Here is a 22,361-nt window from a genome sequence, read left to right on the forward strand (position 1 = left end):
ACACTATTTCTTTTTCCTTTAAATTATCCAAGAAACGGAAGACAAACGGTGAAATATATTTTTGCTAACTAAATTGATACCTGCCGTAATAAATATGTGATATACATTGAAATTATTTAATTCGACGGAAAAGTTATAGTCATATCGGTGTGTGTGTTTCTCGTCTAAGAAGATTAAAAAAAAAAACGTAAATTGTCCAAATTACTGTAAGACTTTCCTTCGTCTCATCATAAGATAACAATACTTTATATTATCGCTTCCCATAATTGTGATACACATGCGCAGTGAAGCGTATGCTCCGTAATGTACCGAACGACGTATCAGTCCCTTTTCAACCGTCGAACGCGACAGGTAGAGTATATAGGTAGTCTATAGTCATAAAACAACGAATCGACTATTTTAAATTTAATAAATTTAAATATTTTATTATCCATTCAATTATTTAGAAAACATATTATAAGGCTTTTTCAGCGTCTAATTTAAATTTGTATAAAAAAATAGATAAAAGTATAAAAAATATATGATTAGTGAAAGAGACATATTAAATCTAATTATTATTATAGAGCCAAATATATTATGTTAAATATATATGTTAAATATATCGTGTACAACAATACTAAATTATATATTTTCTCGAAATATACAGTCATAGATCAGAAAAAAATATTTTAAATAATAACTAGAATCTATTTTTCGTGATTAAAATAAGTCGGTATGATAACAATAACAAGTGATTTTTAAACCTTTTTTATTTACCAATATTTCACTTATATTGCTAAACTCAAATAGAATATTATTTTCTTTTTAATAATTTATTTGTATATTTTTATTAATGCTGCGTGTTAAGAGTGTTGGAGTAAAAAAATATACATTTACATATATTGTTAGTAGCATATATTCAACGCATTTTCTATGTACATGCGTTACACAACTATGTTAATTTGATAACAAATATAACTAATTGAAAATTGATTTTTCTTTCTGGTTTATTATTATCGCGTAGAATAAATCACTGTGAAGTAGGATACTGCCGTACTCGTGAGCTAAAAGTAAATATTGCTTTATACGTTACATGGATATTGGTAGTTTAATTTTCTTTTCTGTTAAAGAAATTTTAATTTTACCGAGGCAAACCCATCCAAGGATGCAACGAATATGCTAAAACACGATATGTTAAGATTTACGCTTCCTCTTTGCATTATAAATAATAACAATTTCTGCGTAGACAATGGCGCTGCATACCATAATCCATTATAACTACAATTTTTTAAGATAAATTTTATATAAAACTAATATAAAATTAAAGATGTTTTGCTAATTAGCGTAAAATTAACTACATGTTTCAAAATATCGGAACAGTAAACACAACATCGGCTTAAATCAAATTTATAAAATAAATCTATGTAGATCTGCATGGGTTACAATCTGTATAAAAACGCAATACTCACATGGCTTTGAATAAGTCTACTCCGTTATTGAGCACTATTTGTCCGCAATAATTAGCCACAAACAAATAAGTCAAATGAGCAAGTATTAATATAACGATCATAAATGCTTTACTGATATTATTTGATGTTATTAGTTGAAAGAACTGTAACAAATTATTACGTAAAAAGCAGTTCAAAATAAAATAGAATAGAGAAAAACGCTACTTACTAGATAAAGATTGCAAGTTAAAGAACTAATGCCAACTACGATCAGAATAGCGAATGGAATCAAAAAAACAGATGTCATAAATTCATTAAACCTTTAATAAAAAGCTGAGTATTGAAACTATTACATTATCAATTTAAATACAGCATTAAATAACATATATGTTATTGGACTCAACGTTTTACAAAGATACTATATTGTTAAATTTAAGCAAGTTATGAAATTAACTGCAAATATTTAATGTTATAGATTTAACTCTTGGATATTGATTAATTTTAAATTTTCATCAATTTGAATTGCATTTAACGTAAAGATATATCAATAAGATAATCACTGAATATCAAACGTGCGATTATGATTGTGTGTAATCTTTGTTAGATGTAACGAATGAAAAATGACTGCGTAAATAAAATACTATTACAGAAAGTTTTATGACAAAAGTATACTGACTCGGCAGCTCTCTGATGAATAACAACTGCATGTACAATCTTCTGATGAAGAAGATACTTCTTTTCAGGATTAGGGATTGCTAATATATTTCTCTCGATAGCATTTTCTATTCGATAGCTATATAAATCTACTAATGTATATTATGTTTGAGACAAGCGTTCGACAAGGAACAACAAGCACATTTTATATTACCTTGCAATTTTAAGTAATGCACATAAATGCGTTACATATGTCATAATTGTCGTACCAGTGCCGTAAATTGTGATCATTCCTATACAGCAGACTAAAAACTCATGTAGCAACATAACCTGGATATATTTATCTTGACTGACAAAGTATTCCATGATCGCGAAAAGCTGATAAGGTCGTGATTCGTTCAATGGTGATATAATATCGAGGATCAACGGTAGACGTTGAAGTATTCCGAAAAGGAATACGCCAATGTAACCAAACGCTGAAAAATGTTAAATTTAACTTGATAATTTAACTTGAATTTAATTATGTAAATTACCTTAAATAAGCATTGCAATATGCGTCAAAATACACCTATTTTGAAAAGTATTAATGTAAAATGAATAGTTTTATACATATCTATATAGAATATATAACTACAAATTGTGTTACCAATCGCACTTATTGTGAAAAGTCTCATATTACTAGCGTATTTTTCTATAATATCAATTTCCAATTTATCCTTCAACGAATTCCAGTCATTTCTGATCTGCTCCATTAATTGCTTCAACTGTACCATTTTTCTTTATCAACATTTAGAATACACTTTACTTTATAAATGTTACAACTAAACGTTCAAATAACCGGCTTATCTCGTTGAACTTACACTATTTGTTTCAACGATAAAAAGGAAATATTTTACAGTAGCGAAAAGAACAGGAAAGACGACTGAGAGAATTGTGAAAAGAAGATCCGTATTGTACTGTGTTGTAATAAATACCAGCAACTGAAAGTAATATTTAAGATATATATTGATTACAAATTATTTCTACATAAATATGTTAACACGTGAAACAAATTTTATCACACGATAAAAGACAAAGCAATTATTTGAGGAATTTATATAGAGGAAAGTCCCCTATTATGAGATAGGGATCCTAATATGAGATGGCGGGGTTTTTTCATGGGATCAACAGATGGGGCCTATATAGGGCCTTTTAGCTTAAAATATCTCATATTAGGATCCTGTCTTATATAATAGGGGACTTTCCTCTCTTAATTATATTAAAAGATAATCTATTATAAAAGTGCTAATAAAAGGTTGTCGTGTGTTACATACCAAATAGAAAAAATGTAATAAAATTAAGGAAAACATTCATTAACGCGTGTACGTATTTAAGAATTATACACTCTGTTACTATTTCATTATAATATTATAAAATTTTAGATTTGTTATACCTGAGCAAGAATAAATGTCAAAAGAATACTAGCAAACAGAACTTTATGTATTTGCGTGAAATACGATTGCTGATAGGGCCATAACCCAAGCGTCTTAAGAATTATTCGATTAATCTTATAGCGTTCCTCGATCACATACATTTCATATGAAAGCTGCGACACAACTGCGTCCACGGTAAAAATTATTGTACTATTTTTCTTGAATATCTCGTGAATGTCAAACGATCGATACAATAAGAGTATAAGAAAATTCTGCTATTTTAACATTAAAGCAATATATTTCATGATATAGGCAGAAGTAAATTAGTCTAAATTACCTCAATTTAGAATGGTGTTTCTTAAACATATAGTTTAAATAATTGTTTTGCGCAAACGCAGTCACGACTTCTATTTCTTAGTAGTGGAAAAGGTTTCAGTTTCTTCAGGAACGTCATGAGGTGTCTTTCTCGTCTTATATAGAATTATAGAGTGCATTGCAAATCATAGGTAAGTTAAACGCAATATTTTGCGATTTAATTTGAAGAAAGTATAAAATATGTAGAAAAAGATACGAATTTATCTAAAAATTATTTTTTTAAGCCGAGCGTATATTACCATCGATATATGTATGCAGAAAATTATGAAATATTTACAATATAGGTATATAAGATACAATATATATCTGAAGAAAAAGATATTTTTGTTCTACGCAATTTTTTATAATTTATTTATGCTTTGTTCAATATAAAAGTTGACATAAAAACATATCCTTTGATAGCGATTATCTAGAAATATATAAAAATTGTTACAAGACTTTTTCTCGAAAAAATAATGTGTTTTATAAGTATTAGCCTAATAATTCTAATATACATCAATATGGATAATTTAATTATCTTACATATTTTACTTCATATGTTTAAAGTTGTACGTTTTAGTTTAAAAATTATACGTGCCTACTAAAATTATGAAAATTTATAATATATCTCATTTTATTTGTTCTCAAAGTTCTAACAGAATTACATAACAATTTAGTAATGCAAACCTACATAATGCGAAGCATTTTACATGTTATCATGTGCATATTTTATGGAAAAATAAAAGGTTTATTTATTTAGATCATTTTATCACCAGGCAGAGAATCGCATGTATTGACAATGCCCGATGGGTTTACTGCACTTTTAAAAACATATCATGACATGCGACTCACTAATTCTCGTTTTTTGTGAACATGAAGCAATTAATGGAACCATACACAATTAACTAAGTAAATAAAAAGATAAATTAATAGACGCGACTGTACATCACAGCGACATAGGACAGCGCAGCATTCACAAGCTAGACAAAAATTTAAATTTTCTTTAATTACACATTTTAGTAAAATTCTGTTATTTTTTTTATTCTTCGTACTCCTTACCGTGGCGAAAGTTTCCATCCTTGCCACAAATATAATGCCGATTGTGAAATAAAAATCTTTGCCAGTTTTTAGCATAAACAACAAAATTAGTTTTTGCGATGACACTGGCATTAAGTACCACGATGTACTGTATCTAAAAATTTAACAAGGGTCTTATATCATATCAGAAATGCGGAAGAATTTATATTGGAATAATCAAAAAATGAATTTCATGGAAAGCAGATGGAATTTTACTGCTTAAATTCCTGTTTAAATTGTTCTTCATTTATATTTTTTCTCCAGAAACAAAAGAATTACATATTCTCTATACTTTTTTTTAATTCCCGTGCAAGATAATTAGCTTAGAATTTTCAATTCTTGTAATTTAGAGAGCCAAAAGTAATAGTTTTGACATTCATTTTCTGATTGCTGCGTATAGTACTACAAAAAGACTAGCTACTTACATTAATCTAAAAAGTTCGTTATTATAATCAACAATCTTTTGTCCAACATAATTCGCTACAAACATATAAACTAAATGAACTAATGTCATAACAAGACAGAATAGTAAGTTGACCATGTTCTTTGATATCGTTGCCGCTTCCACGAACTGTTATATGGGAAAAATGATTTATTGATATTAATATTGTAACTTTAATGATATTACTACAGCAAATTTATGTTCAATGTATAATTCATTATACATTTTACATGAGATTTTACTTACTCCGTACAAATTGATGCTTAACGAAATTACTCCAATAACAGCAATGACGCAATATGGTACATTAAATGATGATACAAAAATATTGGAAAATCTTTGAAAAAAAAAAAAATTAAACGGGAGATCTTAAATGAAGAAGTTATCATTCAATTGATAGCAGATGATATTTGTGAAATTCTAATAAATAGTTATCTTAAGTAGGAGTAATTAGTCTCGAAAAGAAAAAAAAGTTAAATATCTTTAAAATACAGGCATACGTAATAGTTAGGGAGCTGGGTGCCAAAATTTCTATATGATTTGTTCATGTGGCAGACATTATTAATAGCGATAATTGTACCATAAGAAACATTAAGGACTGCGTCTGCCACCATGGTAGCGCTGCGTTGTCAATTGACAGCGCTTCGAATTTGTTTAAAAAAAGGGGGTACTATATGATTTGTTCATGTCTGCCTCTGAGGCTGATGTTCAGAATCCTTCTGAAAACGAAGAAAATCGAAGAGGCAGACATCCAGGGCTCTGACTTTAGTAGTAATCAATTTTTCAAGTTTTTTTTATGATTTAAAAAAGTGTATATGAAGTGTACACTTGGCAGACCTGAATTGTTCGATTAAAGACAATGTGAAGGACCACAGAAAAATGGTCTGCCAGCATGTTGCCTCTGCGTTGTCAATTGACAACGCTTCAAAAATGTTAAAAAAAAAGGTGTGCTATATCATGTGTTCATGTCTGCCTCTTGGACTGATGTTTAGATTTCTTATAAAAAAGAAGAAAATCGATGAGGCAGACATCCAGGCCTCTGATATTCCAAAGGCAGACCATTTGAATATATTTTTGAAAAACTCGCGCCAAGCTACAAGTGCTTTTTTTTACTTTTTTATTACCTGTTGGGTTGAGTTAATAAAAATTACTAAACAAAATAATAATATTAAAACTATTAATAATAACAATAATCAGCCGTAATACCCGCTTTCCTTTGATTCTCCTTGAATTTCAAAAAATTGTACAGTTCAAAATCAGTGAGCAAAATGTCTGCCAAATTTTTTTCGTATTCAGGGAGTCATAATAAATCGAATGGACGCAACTAGAACCATGAGCAAATGACTTAATAGAGCTTTTTTTTTTACATTTTTACAACTACGTCCCGTGATAATGCAGAGCCCTGGATGTCTGCCTCATGGATTTTCTTCGTTTTCAGGATGATTTTGATCATCAGCCTCAGAGGCAGACATGAGCAAATGATTTAGTACTCATTTTTTTTTTTACAAATTTGAAGCGCCGTAACGCAAAAACGCAGCGACGTAGGATCTTAATTGACTGGACCAAATCGATTCGTATTGATCTGAACTTTAATCCCTATCGATATGAAACATGAACAAATCATATACCGATTTGGCACCCAGCTCCCTAACTATAAGTGTGGCGTCGCGTAACGCCATTTGAATCTCTTTTGTCTTCTTTAATGTCTTTATGTTCGGAAATATCGAAATCAGACAAGTAATAAAAGTAATTATGAAGACAAGTATTTTTTTAAAAAAGAATATTATAATTACAAGAAAGTTACTATAAAAAGAAATGTGTTACTATATAATAAAATAGTTGCTATATAAAGAAATCTGATATACTAACTCCATAGCTCTACGGTGTGCAACTACGGCGTGCATTATCCTTTTGTAAATTGCGTATTCCTTCTCGGGATTTGGTATGTGGAATACGCTATTCTCAATGGAATACTCTATTCGATGGCTGCAATATTTTCAAGATTAATTCATGATTAAATCAAATTAAGTCGATATATACACGAAGAGAATTTTTTGTTATATTTTACCCTTAAATTCGCTACAAACTTGGGACAACTTGGCAACCAAGGAATTTTTGAAATATATAAAAAACATTTTACAAACAACGTGATAAAAATTACCAAGCAGATTGGTAAATTTTGAAAAATTATTGAAATTTCTTAGATATATTTTAGTAAAATTAATCAAACATATTTTATATTTTAATGTAATAGATATTAATATTTTTTATCATGGTAGATATTAATCAGAATAGCTCGCATAAAATTCTTGGTGGTACATGTTGTCCCACAACTACCATGATTTCAGGGTAAATTTTAAGAGAAAATTCTCTCCGTGTAGTACACATTGATCGCTATATTACCTGGCAATTTTAAACATCCCAAAAGAATGACAGCAAAATACTAAAATTTGTGACGCCGTCGCGAATATAATTGACGCACATATCGCAATGATCACGATTTCATGAAATGCTTTAGTCAAGAAGTATTTATCCTGAGAAACAAAGTATTTCGCCACAACAAGAAGTTTACGTGGTCGTGGTTCGTCCAACGGCAAAACAACGTCAAGAATATTCGGAAGAAATTGGACGATGGCTATAACAATTACTACAAAATCGACGAATACTGTAAGACATGTAAAACAAGAAAACCTTTATAAATTTACATGCAATGACTATAATTGTAATTATTTTATATAATTATTATATTTTGTGCATTTTTTCATGAACAGTATTTATTTCGTGAACAGCACTTTATTTCCATAAGCGAAAGGTATTTTATATTTGGAACTAGTAAAGAGAGTAAATCTATATATTTTTTAAATATTTATAAAGCACTTGCCGGAGAATAATCTTAACATAATATGCATTTTAATTTCACATTAAATAGTAATAGGTATGTAGACAATCTTTTTTTTTTAATGTTACAGAATAAAAAATAATTAAATATATCTAGTAGTAGGAATTTCTAAAATATTATTTATACATTTTTAATTTCAGAATACTATTTTTATGGTAAATTATAGATAGATATAGAACTGAGATTAACAAAACAATTTTCTTACGGAACAGAACAATAGTATAAATTCGACTACAATGAGCGTATTCCAGTATAATCTTGATTTCTAATTTATTCCGTATTATCTTCCAGTCCTCTCGGATGAGATAGTGCAAATTTTGTATCTGTCATTTAAATATTTATTAGTTCAATTAACATTTGTTCAGTGTAACTTTGCAAGTGAAACTTCTAATTGTTGTTTGTGTAAATCGATTTAGAAGTAACTTACAGATTTTGCCTTCAAGATAAAGATGCAGTACTTTATTGTAATTATTATAAAGGGGCAAGCAGCCGACATAATTTTAATGAAGAGAGTCATATTATATTTCATTGTAGCAAAAACTGATAACTAGAAGCAATAAATATATAATGATCGCAACAGATTATAATAAAAGTGTTTTATTACGCTGTAAAACGAATAAACATTTTAACGTTAACTTTATTTATTATAATAGTTCTAATACATTTCACTCTTTAAAAATTATTATAATTAAAGATTAATTAATGTAAATAATTTTTGAAAAGTATTATTTAACTTTTTAAAAATATAAGTCACATATTGTTTTTGATAATGATTGATAAACATTATACACAAATGAACTGTTACCTGCATGCCAATATACGTGATGGTTAAAGTAGTAATTAACAATTGCTGCATTAATGCAAATCGTGATTTATTACAAGGCCAAATACCTAATATTTTTAAAAAAGTTTTATTGATGGTATAATAGTGCTCTTCGATTAGCATAATGCACTAAAGACAAACAGAGACTGAACAGCGTAGTTTCGAAGCACGTATTAAGTCCACATATTGTTTACATCTCTCATCCCTTTTCTTTTAAATTATCCGAGAAACGAATAATAGAGTGTATATTCTTGATGAATATTTAATACTTATCAAAATGTGCTTGCGATATACAATGGAATTATTTCGTAAAGAAAATTGTGTATAAAGAAAGCTATCTTTCCTGAAATATTAGGAGAAATAAGAAATAGGAAAATAACGTAAATTATTTAAATTGCTATGAAACCGCCTTTACTGCGAGATAATATTGTTCTATTTTCCTTATTTCTAAAGCACATGCGCAGTGGCGAGTACATTCTACGATGTATCGAACGACTTATCAGTCTCTTCTGAACCACCGAAACTTACGCTGATCAAGTATAGTTACGAAATGATGAATTCGCTTTAAGGTTCGACAAGTTTAACATCTTGCACGTTTATATCATTTCAATTAAATATACACTCCAAGCCATGCATTTTCGCGATATAATTAATTATTTCGAATAAGATAAATATAGAAAAGAAATATAATACGGTTAATGACAGAAATGTTGAATTATATGTCTTACAATTAGTCAATTGTATGTCTAGTCAATTGCGTATTATGATAATTGCTATGTATTTTCTGAGCAACACAGTTTAAAAAAAAATAACTTTAAATTATTGTTTAATAACCATATTGTTTAATAACCAATTCACGATTGAACTATATTGTTTCGATGTTTCATGTTAGTTATTTACGACGTAAATTTTATGATAAACAAAATATTCAGACTTATACATATATTACTAAATTTGATTAGACAATATGCTTTCTTTTCGAGAGTAATATGTATTAATATTCTATGTATTAATAATCTATGTATTAATATTTCGAATGTATTAACATTGAAGGATTAAGAACAAACTTTAGTATGTAATATATTCAACAAATTGCCGATCAATGTATTCTATACATTTTAATTAATTTATTTTAATTTGGTAAAGATATGCTTAAACAAGTTTTCTCTCACAATTATTGTTATCGGATTGGAATAAATCACTGTGAAGTAAGATACTGCCGTATTCACAAACAGACAAGTAAATATTACTGTGCACATTACATGAACATTAAAATTCAATTCTTCTTTTCTATCGTAAAAGAAATTTAAATTTTACCGTAGCGAATCTTTCCAAGGATGCAACATATATTTTATCACATACAAGAGCAACAATTATTGTTCATTTTCGCATTATAAATAATAAATTTTGTGTATGCAAAGGTGCTACGTACCATAGTTCATAATTACAATTTTTTCATCAATAATAAGAAAGAAACGTTACTCATTCAGAAAAAATTGATATTTAAAGAGCCAATGCCAACTACGATCAAAATAGCGAGTAATATCGTTAATCGTACATGTAAGTGAAATAAATCACAAAGTCAGGAAACCTTTAAAGAGAAGCTGAATATTAAAATTGCTAAAACTAATACATACACATTATTATTATTAATAATACAAGATAACACATTCATTTACGATAACTATTAACACATTCATTAACGATAACTATTATACTATTATATAAATCTGTTCTATTCACATATTAATATTCGATGATAACTGCCTGATTCTATGTACAACATTATATAAAACATCATGTCATTCTGTCGATATTAAACATATAGCAAATGTTTAATATATTGTTAACTCTTGAATATACTTGATTTTAATCAATTCAACATTTAAATTGTGCCAAATGCGATTTTATATATCGATGAGATAAGATATATCGGTAAAATTTATTTAATATTAAATATGCGGTGAAAAATAGTTTCAGAATCAGTCAGTTACTTTTAATGGATAAAAACTCACTCTCTAAAAATAGGATACTATAAAAATTATCTATAAAAGTATTATAATAAAAATATAAAGATACTGTCGGCTCTTTGATGCCTATATATCAACCGTGCAATGTGTACGATCTTTTGATAAAGAAGATATTTTGTTTTAGGATTAGGGACCATTAATATATTTTTCACGATCAAATATTTTCGACAACTATATAAATCTACTTATTAAGTATATTTTAATTAGAATAAAACTCAACAATAAAAGCTTAAGAAAAACAAGCGCATTTCACATTACCTTGCGATTTTAAACAATGCACATGCGTGCACGATATACATATACATAACAATTACCACACCAATGTCGTATGATGCAGTCGTTCCTACGTACCGGTTAGTAACTCGTGTAATATTAAATAGTAAATACATATATCTTTCCTGGTTAACAAAATATTCCGTGAATAGAAGATGAAACAGCTGTGATTCATTTAATGATATAACATTAAAAACCTAACCAGCGCAGCGGGAAGAATTCAAATACGAGTACAAGAGAATCTGATTAAATAGCAATACTGAGGAATATTAAATTTAATTTGATTCAAATCAAGGAAATTATTTCGAAAAGATTGCTCAAGATGCATTATGGTAACTCATATTCTTACCTATATATCACAGTTATTACGATCAGTCTCATAAGCATATTTTTCTATGATGTCAATTTTCAATTTATCTTTCAATGAATTCCAATAAACCATTTGTAAAATAAACTTTAATGTTTTATTATTGACACGATAATAAACAAGGAATTGAGGCTTTTACATTTATAATATAAATATGTATATCTATTCTAATTAAAGTTGCTAGAACTATAATTAGAAAGCTTGTTCTTTTCTTTGAAGGATATTTATTTATTAGCGTAAAGTATATTAGAAGTGAAAGATATCTTTTTCTTTTAATACACAATATTCAACATAAATTTACATTGTATTTATATTGTATTTAATAAAAATCTGTCAATTAATTAATAATAAATTTTTCGCTTTATTTGTGTTGCGCAGAATAAATCAATGTAAAGTAGGATACTGCCGCATTTACGAGCTAAAAAGGCATATTATTATGCATAAATAAACATTAAAGTTTGAGTTTTTTTTTATTGTTAAAGAAACTTTAGCTTTACCGTAGCGAAACCTTCTAAGGATACAACAAATATGCCTCCACATGTAAAACCGATGTTTATTGTTCCCTTTTGCATTATAAACAATAATAGTTTTTGCGTACGCAACGGTGCTGCGTACCATAGTCCAGTGTAACTGTAATTTTTTAAACATTGAAAATAAAATTAAGTGTAAAGTAGTAAAAAGTTGACGACAATTTTACGATAATCAATTAACGCTAAATTATCTGCGTATTTGGAAATGTCAGAAGAATGTATGTATAGTAACAATTTCAACTATAATTCTAAAGAATAAATGTATTTAGATATATGCATATATGGATATACATACACTGAGAGAAATGTTTTGTTGAAACAACCAAATTTTGTTACAGTAACAAAATTTTGGTTGTTTCAACAAAACTTTCTTCAACATTTCTCTCAGTGTATAACTTGTAATAAATACCGATCTAAAAGTACTGCAAAACAATACTCACGTTGCTTTGAACAGCTTTAGACCATGATTTAATAATTCTTGCCCACCATAATTAGCAACAAACATATAATTCAAATGTAGGAGTATCAATACAGCGAACATAGATGCCTGACTGGTATTTTTTGTTAATGTTATTAATTGAAGGAACTACGATGTGTGACATTATGTAAAAATGTGGTCCGCAATTAACTAAAGTAGGAAACGATATTACTTACTTCATAGAGAATGAAACTTAAAGAACTGACGCCAAGCACGATTAGGATAGAGAATAATGTCGCAAAACTGGATGTCAAAAGTCCAGCAAATCTTTAACGAAGTTTATATATTGGAATTATTGCATGACAAATATAAAGTAAACATGTATATTCACTTCAAAATATACATTTGGTTATAATAACTATTAAAAACATAATATATATAACATATTATATTTTAATCATATGTCGTTTAATGTTAACGACAGCTGTCTACGTTTCTACATTTTACAGAGATATGTTAGATTTGAATGTGTTATTAAAATAAATAGCAAGTATTTCAGATTTATTTTATACAGAATTTTTAAATATATTTGATTTTACGTTTTAAATAATTTGAGCTTTGAATTATACGTTTAGTACAAGGATACATCGATAATAGGTTTAGTCTTAAATGTGCGATTTTAAAAACATAATTTCGCAATCGATTACCTGGTATAAGAAATGTCTAAAAAAAAGACTACTTAATAGAAAGTCTCGTAACAAAAATATAAAAATACTGACTTGCTGGCCCTTTGATGCATAACAATCGCATGCACAATCCTCCGGTAAATGAAATATTCTCTTCTAGGACCAGGGATCATTAATGTATTCTTCTCGAACGTACTTTCTATTCGGCAACTGCATAAACTTATCTAAGTATATATTTCAAATAAAACAAGTGCTCAAGTAAATGCGTTTCACATTACCTTGCGATTTTAAATAATGCACATGCGTGCAGGATACATATTACAATTATCGCACTGGTACTACACAGTGCGGTCGTTCCTACAGTGTAGGCTAATATCTCATGTAACAGCATAGGGTAAAAATATTTATCCTGATCGACAAAGTATTCCGTGACCACGAGAAGATGACAAGGCCGTGATTCATTTAACGGCAAAACAACATCAAGAATTATCGGCAGAAATTGGAATATTGCGGAACATAGTAAGCCAAAATAGCAATATACTGAGAAATAATAAATTTAATTTGAGTTAAATTACGCAAATTATTTCGAAAAATTGTCCAAAATGTATTTTTTGTCTTATCAGTAAAAAAGATTATTAGGAGAAATAATATTACGTGTACTAATACCACAAAATCATGGTAATTCATATTCTTACCTATTATAACTATTGTGAATAGCCTAGCGTTGTAAGCATATTTTTCTATAATGTTAATTTCGAACTTATCTTTCAACGAATTCCAATCGTCTTGGATTTGGTCCAATAGTTGCTTCAACTGTTTATTCCATATTTTTTCTTAACAATGGTTAGAATGCAATTTACTCTACAAAATATTATAATGAAACGATCGACTTGTTTTCTTAAACTTACGTCATTGATCTGAATGATAAAAAGGCAATATTTTATCGTGTCGATAAGAAGAGGAAGGACGAATGAGAGAGTTTCAAAGAGAAGATTCGTATTGTACTGCTTTGTACTAAATGTCAGTAACTAAAAATAACATTTAGAATATGCGTTGGTTATAAATTGTTTCTACGTATCATCAAAATATATTTCACACATAAAATGCACCTTATTTTACGATAAAAGACGATATAAGTTTATTTAAAAAAAAAGTTATAAAAAAATTGTTATATTATTAATAAATGATTGCTTGATATAAAAATATACGAAAAATAATTAATAATAAAGAGCGATAAAACAATATTATTAATTTACGCATTTAAGAAATGCCGGTATTTAATCGCCTCTATTACACAAATCATATAAACGTAGTTCGATATACCTGAGCAAGTATAAATGTCACAAGAATACTGACAAACAATACTTTCTGTAGATGTGAGAGATATGACTGTTGATAGGGCCATAAGCCTACTGTCTTAAGAATTATCCGATTGATTTTGTAATAGCGTTCAATCGCGTGCATTTTACACGGGAATTGTAACGCAACTGTGGAATAGGCTTTAGACTGTCGGTTTATTTCTCACGAAAGCTTCTGCGAATTTTTAACGATCGATACCCTCGCGCGAGGTGAGCAATCGCAAAAACGGTTATATTCTTCTACTAATAGTGGAATAATGAATTCATGTTATAGACGAAAGCGAATTAGTCTGAATTACCCAATTTTGTAATCAAAAGTAATATTTCTTTAACACATAGGGTAAAGAATATTTTTGCGCAAACGCAGTCATGACTTCTTTTTCTTGGCAATGGAAATAGTTTCAGTTTCTTTCGATGCTCTATAAGATGCGTTTCTCGCTTTGCATCAAGTGTAGTGCGATCACATATAATATGAAGGTATTCACATTAACTATTATGCATTAACTTTATGCATGTAGTATCTAATATATATCTACATACTTATTATGATTGCCGCTTATTTCTTTATTATATATTTACAAACTTGTAGTTAAAATACTAATATGAAAATTTTCATACAATAATAAGAATGTTTATTTATAAGTGAGATTTAAACCTAATTAACCGTTATATAACAAACAAGTGAATAGAAAATGTTGCATTATTTTACAGTCGGGCTGGATCTTTTGTGCCTAATAACATTTTTTACGTCAATTTCTGCTTAGTAAAAGGCGTGTTTGTTCTAAGCAGAAATTGTACATAAATTTACGAGAAAAATATTATTGACATAAAAGATCCAGCCCGATCGTATATTTTGGTACATTTTCTATTTACTTGAATGTTTATTTAGTTTATTTATTAAAATAATTATTTCTTTAAGACTTTAATACCTATACAGAAAAGTATGCAACGTTTATATTTGATTTAAAAATAATTTAATGCAGAGAAATTTAATGCAACATATTATATATATGCAAAGAATAAATTTAAATTTTCTCACAAATTGTTTTTAAGATAGGCATATCAATCGTTGATACAAACATGAAATTCTGATGTACATATTCTTTAAAGAAAAATTACTCCCTTTTTACGCAATTTCATATACACATTCATGCTTTACTCACCGCAGAAATCGTATCAATCACCCCGATAGTAACTTTGTGTACTTACCTGAAAATAAAGAACAATATATTAATTATGGTTAACAATAACTTAACAATTATGACTATTTCATAAAACTATTACGGAGTGCTCGTAAGAATAAAATTATTATATGTATTCAAAATTATATATAAATATATAAATATATCTATATATTAATAATGTTTCAAAATTTTCTAAAATTTTCTCTTACAGTGTACACATGAAATATAAAATTTTCGTTAACGTTCTGTATTATTATATCACAAATTTTAATATTTTTCATATTGAGTTCTATTCGAAATGTTATAACTAATAAATATACAAAAAACAAATTATTTGATGATTAACGTAAGAGAATTATTGAAGTGAGAGAAGATATTGTGCGACATTAATGAATATTCTTATTTTCTTTTGTAGTCCTTCCATTTTTCATATGCAAACTAATAAAGATGTAAATTATTTTAATTGCTTGGTCTATATATGTATAAAAAAGGTATATAAAAAATTTCCTTTGTATGTAATGCGGACATGATGTTCGTTATTATGTATTATGTTTATTGTTCCTGCAATGGATTAGAATTCATCTCATTTCCTCATAATTCTTCAGTACTCCAATCAATTCCTTATAAACAGAGGCGTACACGGAACGAAGATTGGAAGATCTCGAACTCGGGATATGATGTTCTTTATTAATATTATTATTTTACAGTTTTCAAATTATAATATAAACTATGAGAGGGATGCCGCATAGCTCAGGGTGGGAGCATTGGTCTCATAGTTGATGGGTGTCAGGTTTGATTTCTCATCTCACATACGGATTTTTCAAATTCGTAATCTGCATAAACTAAGAATAGGAGGCCCTGATAGAAATCTTCCTAGTTAGGAATCGTGTTAGCTGACAACTACATCATGTGAAACACTTATTGTTACGAATGTTCATGAGGAAGTAAGCCGAATCTTTAGGACAGGCCAAGATTTATTCAGGGTTATGAAGTCAATATTGATTTCGATTGGTATTGATTGTTTTTAAGAAAAAATATGCTTCTGCTATTCTTTTTATTTTTTATAATTTAAATTATATTATCACTGAAATCTTTTTTCAAGTAAAGTAGCATTATTAATATTACCAGTTGCAAAATTGACTATAAACATTCGTGCGTCACTACAATTAATCTTTATTTTGTAGAATAAATTACTGTGAAATACGGTATCGATGTTATTGTAAACTAGAAAACATAAAATATATAATAATATTAATAATAAAATTTAGTACAGTATGAATTAAATGCGCAATTAATTATGATATGCACATTATCATTGTGAAGCTATTATATGAAAATTAAATAAACCAAATAGCGTTATACAGAATACATGTGGGACTTCAGTGGACAGGAGACACAAAAGGAATGAAAAAAGTTCCTATAAAAATGTGTCAAAACATTTAACCTTATTTTCGAGTTATAGTCATGTTTGTATTTCATTATAATGTGGAGCTGCTTAAGGGGGCATATACCTTTCTCGGACCAAAAAAACAGCATATTTCACGATTTTTTTCCGATGAAAATATAAAAGATACGAGGATCTGGTTTTTCGCAAATAAAAGTACATATTTTAAAGTGCATTTCCTGATTTTTTTTTATTAGTGATGGAAACCCCTTCCCCTACAGCCCCTCGCCCTAGGCCCTGCTTGTCGTGGAGGGTTTTGCGGTACCGGCGGAATCTCCAAGCTGGCTCATCTAAAGACAAAAAATAAAAAAGGGTCTTAAAAAAGTTTATGATATTTTCTAGTCCCTGTCGAATGGGATTTCCGAAATTTTGATTTCTAACAAAATGGCGGACTTCCAAACTTGAGACATCGATTTTTAGCCAAAATTTTCATTTTGTTTCTTAAAAAACGAATAGAAATAATTAAAAAATTGCAAAAAGCATTCGATAGGGACTAGAAAATATCATAAATTTTAAGACCTTTTTTGCTTTTTTGTCTTCAGATGAACCAGCTTGGAGATTCCGCCGGTACCGCAAAAACATGCAGGGCCTAGGGCGAGGGGTTGTAGAGGACGTACTTTCCATCGCAAATAAAAAACAAAAATCAGAAAATGCACTCTAAAATACGTACTTTCATTTGCGAAAAACCCGATCTTCATATCTTTTATACTTTTATACTTTCGTCGGAAAAAAATCATGAAATATGCTTTTTTTTTGTCCGAGAAAGGTATATGCCCCCTTAACGTTATAAGAAGTGCTTAAAATGACCACCTTCGGCCTGAATGCAAGCCTATACGGTCGTCGTGTCGTAGAATATGCCTCACTCTTTCAAAAATACCCAGGTGTTTGTCGGATCCGTTGGCAGCCTTCTTGTATACGTTGACGAAGCCATTTCAGTGCTGATAATGCGGGTGTTGAATAAACAATTCTTTTCAAGGCTCCACAAATAAAAATCTAATGGATTTAAATCTGGAGAACACGCAGATGGATCATAGTTTTTTGTGTGCAGTCGTGTCAGCGTCGTTCATCGTTATTCGTTCGCTATACGTGACTCCACTTCTCGCTATATCATGCTCGCTATGATGCTCACTGTTGCTAAGAGATTTAACAACTAAGACATTTTACATGCCTACCGAGTCCGGCCTATCGCTTCTCATGCGCTCATTCGCTCAGACGTTTTAATTAATTAGTCTATAACAAATATTAGTATATATTGCGGGTTTTGCAAGATGGTACATGACTTTTTTTCAGTTTGACCCAATCTACCTTCACGTTTCGGTTGATTAGTGACTTGTCTGACACCCTGTATACATACTATATATACATACTATATTTTTTATTTATCAAAAGAATTAAGTTTAATTATTTTCGATAAACTATATGTTAACAAGATACGTTTTAATAAATTTTATTTGTTGATTCTGTGTTCTCTTAAATAAATAACATTATTGCTTATTTCCGTTTGCATGTATTATATGTCAAGTGCTAGAAGTCAAAATTATTTTTGCTATGTTAATGCCGCTAATGGTACCGCATGTATTTAAATTTTATATAATAATATGATGTGTATGTTTTGTTTAAGCAAATATTTACTTAAGCAATAATTACGTACCTATAAATCATTAATTATCTTTTGTAATATGTGCAAATACCACTACATTAAAATTTCTATAACCAATTAAAATTTTTTATATACTATTTCGCCGACACAGTATATATTGCAGTAAAGTATGATATTGCTGTAGTTGCAAGCTAGAAAAATATTTTAATTTTTATGTCGTTAGCAATAATTAAGTTTCATTGTTACATATAATGTTACATAACATTATTATTTTTTAAAATATGTATTAAATGCAATGAATCAATTTTCTATATATAAAAAGAAAAAAAGATAAGATAAATCCTTTTCCTAGAAAATTAGTTTACTGTTCACTACAAAAAGTATTTATTACCGTAGAAAATCCCTCTAGAGATGATATATAAATACCACCAATTATTAGGGTGTGCGTCTTCAGAGAATTTTGCATCACAAATAAAAGCAATTTTTGTATTGATAACGGGGCTAAATACCACATCGTATTGTACCTAAAAATTTACAAAGATGTTAGATTTAGCGTTATTTTTGCTTATGCTCGCGTATTCCAATATCATATGAATACTTCTACTTTTTATTTATTTTAAAAATGTAACAAATTTACAAGTATGTAAATATTATTCTAAAGTAACAATATTTCTTTAAACACTTTTAATCTAACATTAAAAAAAACAAATTATTTAACACATTCAATGTCCACTCACTAAGATGAAAATGGAATTTAGGCCGATCTCTATATTCTTGTAACTCGGCGTAATGGATCCACTACAATAATAGCTACCAAATAGGGAATACTGTTCTCTCTTCTTATAATTTAATTTTTAAATTTATTATTGATTATTTTTGGAAGGTATAATTTGGAAGGTATAAAGTCGGTAAAAAATGTCATATGTGGGGCATTGAATTTGTTGGAGGAATCCATTTATTTCGTTCATTCATCATTAGATTTGAATCTTTATATGATGTACTTACGCGGCATTAAATATTTCTGAACTGTGATCGGTAAGTGATTGTCCAACAAAATTAGGTACAAATATCATCATAAAGTGGCCTGTTACCATACCGATGCATATTATTATTTCGGAAATCTCATTTAACGCTGTTAATGCATTAAGTAGCTATAAAAATATATTACATTAATATTCATATTTCACTTTATAATGCACGAATTCATAACTATGGAAATTAAATTAAATGTAACATGCAAAATACATATACATGTGCGTTACTTACTCGAAAAAGATTGCAACTTAAAGACATTACACTGATCATTATTACAGCGAAATACCATTTGTTCATAATATTCATAAGAAATGTAGAAAACCTTCAATGGCGAAGAAAAATTCAATTCATTAGTTTCGAATCAAACATATCAAGGGTACAAAGAATGTGCTTTTTTATAATTAAGATTAAAGTGTGTCATGTATAGACGGTAATTAAAAGAGCAAATTAAATAAAGACTAACTGCATAGATTTTCTATGAATATGAACAGCACGACTAATCTTCTTATACATCACATGCGCTTTCCGACAAGCAGGAATTTGAAGCGTATGTTTAGTCACTGTATTTTCAATTAAATTACTGCAAACAATTGATATATAATCAACAATTCAAAATAGATTATTTTTTTTAGCAAACGTAAGAGATACGCACTCACCTAGCAATTTTGCAAGTTGCGCAACAATGCCGCAAGAATGCCATCGACAATGTTCCCGTCGCAAGTATCGAAAACATTCCAATTATTATTGTCATGACTTCATATATTAAATAAATATAAAAATATTGTTGCTCGTCAATAAAAAATTCGAAGTTTATCTTTATTTTACGTGGCCGGGATTCATTCATCGGTGCGACAGCATCAAAGATAACCGGTATTAATTCGATAATTATAACACAAAATATAGCAAAGGCGACGAGAACTGGAAACGTTAAAAATGACAAAATAGCATATCCCCTTATTTAATTTATCATAAGTATTTATTTTCAATTTCAAATATAGAGGTATAGTGTTGAAAATTATACGTATAATTTGTTTTATAATTTACTTACAACTCAGAAATAATGAAAAAAGACGACTCTCAAAAGCATACTTCTCCAATATTCTAATTTCATTATTATCCTCGACTGTATTCCAGTCCAATTTAACTTGTTCGAACAAATATTTCACCTGTCGTTCAAATAATTATTGCTTCCCAAATTTCTCTTACTCTCGAGAATTAAAATTCTCGGATAAAGGGACACTCCGCCATAAAAATAAAATTGCAAGTAATACTTACTTCTTTAAAATTAAAATAATAGGAATTATAATTTACAATATATAACATGGTAATAAAAATATATGAAAATTCTTTAAAGATAAATTCCAAGTTGCACGTCGTCGTTAAAAAAGTCGTAAACTGCAACGCATAAGTATATAAGTATAATGACATCGGTATACCGAAACTAATAAAGAGTCACCCCAAAAAGCGCCACGTGTAATAAGAAGAAAATGATCGAGAAATTACCTGAAACAAAAGAATTAAACAATATGCGCCAAGGAAGAACGCTGTTTGCACTTGCATAACGATCGACGTTTGATAAGGCCACAAACCAATCGCTGTCAACATAACCCGATAAATATTGTAATAACGTTCGCCAGAAAAGACCATCTTGAGTAATGAACGATACACACACGTTTGCGGATGAAAATATCGTGGATAATACTGTATTCTGAATATTTCTTTATTTTCCGCAAAATTTTCTTCGCAGGCGATAAAACGTGGGTAGCAAGACCAAGGTAATTTAATAATTTTCTATAATTGACACAATTACGCAGTGAGAACGGAAAGTGCTGTAATTCCGTCAACTATATACGTGAAATAATGATATGCTACATTAAAATTGGCTATATTCTTGCGGCAATTGTTGATGTTAGAAAAAAATATAGATATATCCCGTTTCGTTCTCATGGTTCAGACCGGCGCAGTACGGCGTATCTCGGCGAGAACGTAGTTCACATCAGTGCGACATTCTCCAACGGACGAACGAGTTCTCTAAAGTTTCGAGACGATTAAGAATATCTATCGGTGTAAAATATTTATATCTAGCTTTTCGAAAACAATCTCCTCTTTTGAGTGACGTATTACACGCATTATATGCATATATTTTATTGGCTTTTTGCAAGTATTGATTATTTTGCATGGTATAAAAAGATATAAAGGATACTGTAGAATTTTTCTAAATGATCAGTTTCAAGTATGGTAATATTGACTTCAGTAAATGTACAATTTTAGTATAAGGGATAATGCATGTGTTTATTACCTTGTAATTATTGTGTATAAAATTCTTATAAACTTCTTGATTTAATTGA

The 22,361-nt window shown here is 28.9% G+C and overlaps 4 protein-coding genes and 2 long non-coding RNA genes across 6 annotated transcripts in view; 1 reads left to right on the forward strand and 5 right to left on the reverse strand.

Moving 5' to 3' along the window:
• LOC139778816 (uncharacterized) overlaps window positions 1-22,361 on the forward strand; it is a 72,377-nt gene that overhangs the window by 16,006 nt on the left and 34,010 nt on the right. The window lies entirely within an intron of this gene.
• Window positions 878-4,022, reverse strand: LOC139778808 (uncharacterized). The gene is made up of 9 exons (XM_071716912.1): window positions 3,514-4,022; window positions 2,942-3,061; window positions 2,728-2,845; window positions 2,296-2,557; window positions 2,104-2,220; window positions 1,657-1,747; window positions 1,449-1,591; window positions 1,125-1,257; window positions 878-1,043 (listed from the first exon to the last, which is right to left on the reverse strand). Exons 1-9 carry the CDS (start codon window positions 3,652-3,654, stop codon window positions 993-995), a joined length of 1,176 nt encoding a protein of 391 aa, XP_071573013.1. The 5' UTR covers window positions 3,655-4,022; the 3' UTR covers window positions 878-992.
• LOC139778819 (uncharacterized) lies at window positions 4,464-5,348 on the reverse strand. The gene is made up of 2 exons (XR_011719703.1): window positions 4,907-5,348; window positions 4,464-4,827 (listed from the first exon to the last, which is right to left on the reverse strand). It is a non-coding gene; the product is annotated as an uncharacterized lncRNA (long non-coding RNA).
• On the reverse strand, window positions 12,051-14,893 carry LOC139778815 (uncharacterized). Its single transcript, XM_071716917.1, has 8 exons — window positions 14,716-14,893; window positions 14,301-14,420; window positions 14,088-14,205; window positions 13,671-13,932; window positions 13,486-13,602; window positions 12,943-13,033; window positions 12,729-12,874; window positions 12,051-12,388 (listed from the first exon to the last, which is right to left on the reverse strand). The coding sequence occupies exons 1-8, from the start codon at window positions 14,854-14,856 to the stop codon at window positions 12,235-12,237; spliced, it is 1,149 nt and encodes a 382-aa protein (XP_071573018.1). The 5' UTR covers window positions 14,857-14,893; the 3' UTR covers window positions 12,051-12,234.
• LOC139778809 (mannosyl-oligosaccharide 1,2-alpha-mannosidase IB-like) overlaps window positions 15,868-22,361 on the reverse strand; it is a 50,253-nt gene continuing 43,759 nt past the window's right edge. Inside the window, exon 3 of the mRNA XM_071716913.1 lies at window positions 15,868-15,959. Within this exon, the coding sequence (XP_071573014.1) occupies window positions 15,927-15,959 (33 nt within the window). The 3' untranslated portion in view covers window positions 15,868-15,926. The remainder of the gene's footprint in view (window positions 15,960-22,361) is intronic.
• LOC139778810 (uncharacterized) lies at window positions 18,838-21,675 on the reverse strand. The gene is made up of 9 exons (XM_071716914.1): window positions 21,517-21,675; window positions 21,289-21,408; window positions 21,062-21,179; window positions 20,670-20,931; window positions 20,477-20,593; window positions 20,245-20,335; window positions 19,984-20,129; window positions 19,370-19,502; window positions 18,838-19,169 (listed from the first exon to the last, which is right to left on the reverse strand). The coding sequence occupies exons 1-9, from the start codon at window positions 21,658-21,660 to the stop codon at window positions 19,113-19,115; spliced, it is 1,188 nt and encodes a 395-aa protein (XP_071573015.1). The 5' UTR covers window positions 21,661-21,675; the 3' UTR covers window positions 18,838-19,112.

This window comes from Temnothorax nylanderi, unplaced genomic scaffold (assembly GCF_030848795.1).
Source record: "Temnothorax nylanderi isolate EJ_2023f unplaced genomic scaffold, tnyl_v1.0 TNYL_tig0197_pilon, whole genome shotgun sequence".
Lineage (NCBI taxonomy): Eukaryota > Metazoa > Arthropoda > Insecta > Hymenoptera > Formicidae > Temnothorax > Temnothorax nylanderi.

Coding starts and splice junctions, on each gene's coding strand:
- LOC139778808 (XM_071716912.1), bottom strand. CDS start 3,654: ATGTATGTGATCGAGGAACGCTATAAGATTAATCGAATAATTCTTAAG. Junction 2,221..2,295: donor GCATTACTTAAAATTGCAAG/GTAATATAAAAT, acceptor AGATTTATATAG/CTATCGAATAGAAAATGCTA. Junction 1,748..2,103: donor ATTCATCAGAGAGCTGCCGA/GTCAGTATACTT, acceptor TTTTTATTAAAG/GTTTAATGAATTTATGACAT.
- LOC139778815 (XM_071716917.1), bottom strand. CDS start 14,856: ATGCACGCGATTGAACGCTATTACAAAATCAATCGGATAATTCTTAAG. Junction 12,875..12,942: donor TAAGTTTCATTCTCTATGAA/GTAAGTAATATC, acceptor CACACATCGTAG/TTCCTTCAATTAATAACATT. Junction 12,389..12,728: donor CTAAAGCTGTTCAAAGCAAC/GTGAGTATTGTT, acceptor AAAAAATTACAG/TTACACTGGACTATGGTACG.
- LOC139778810 (XM_071716914.1), bottom strand. CDS start 21,660: ATGGTCTTTTCTGGCGAACGTTATTACAATATTTATCGGGTTATGTTG. Junction 20,130..20,244: donor TAAGTTGCAATCTTTTTCGA/GTAAGTAACGCA, acceptor ATATTTTTATAG/CTACTTAATGCATTAACAGC. Junction 19,503..19,983: donor TCAGAAATATTTAATGCCGC/GTAAGTACATCA, acceptor GTAAATTTTTAG/GTACAATACGATGTGGTATT.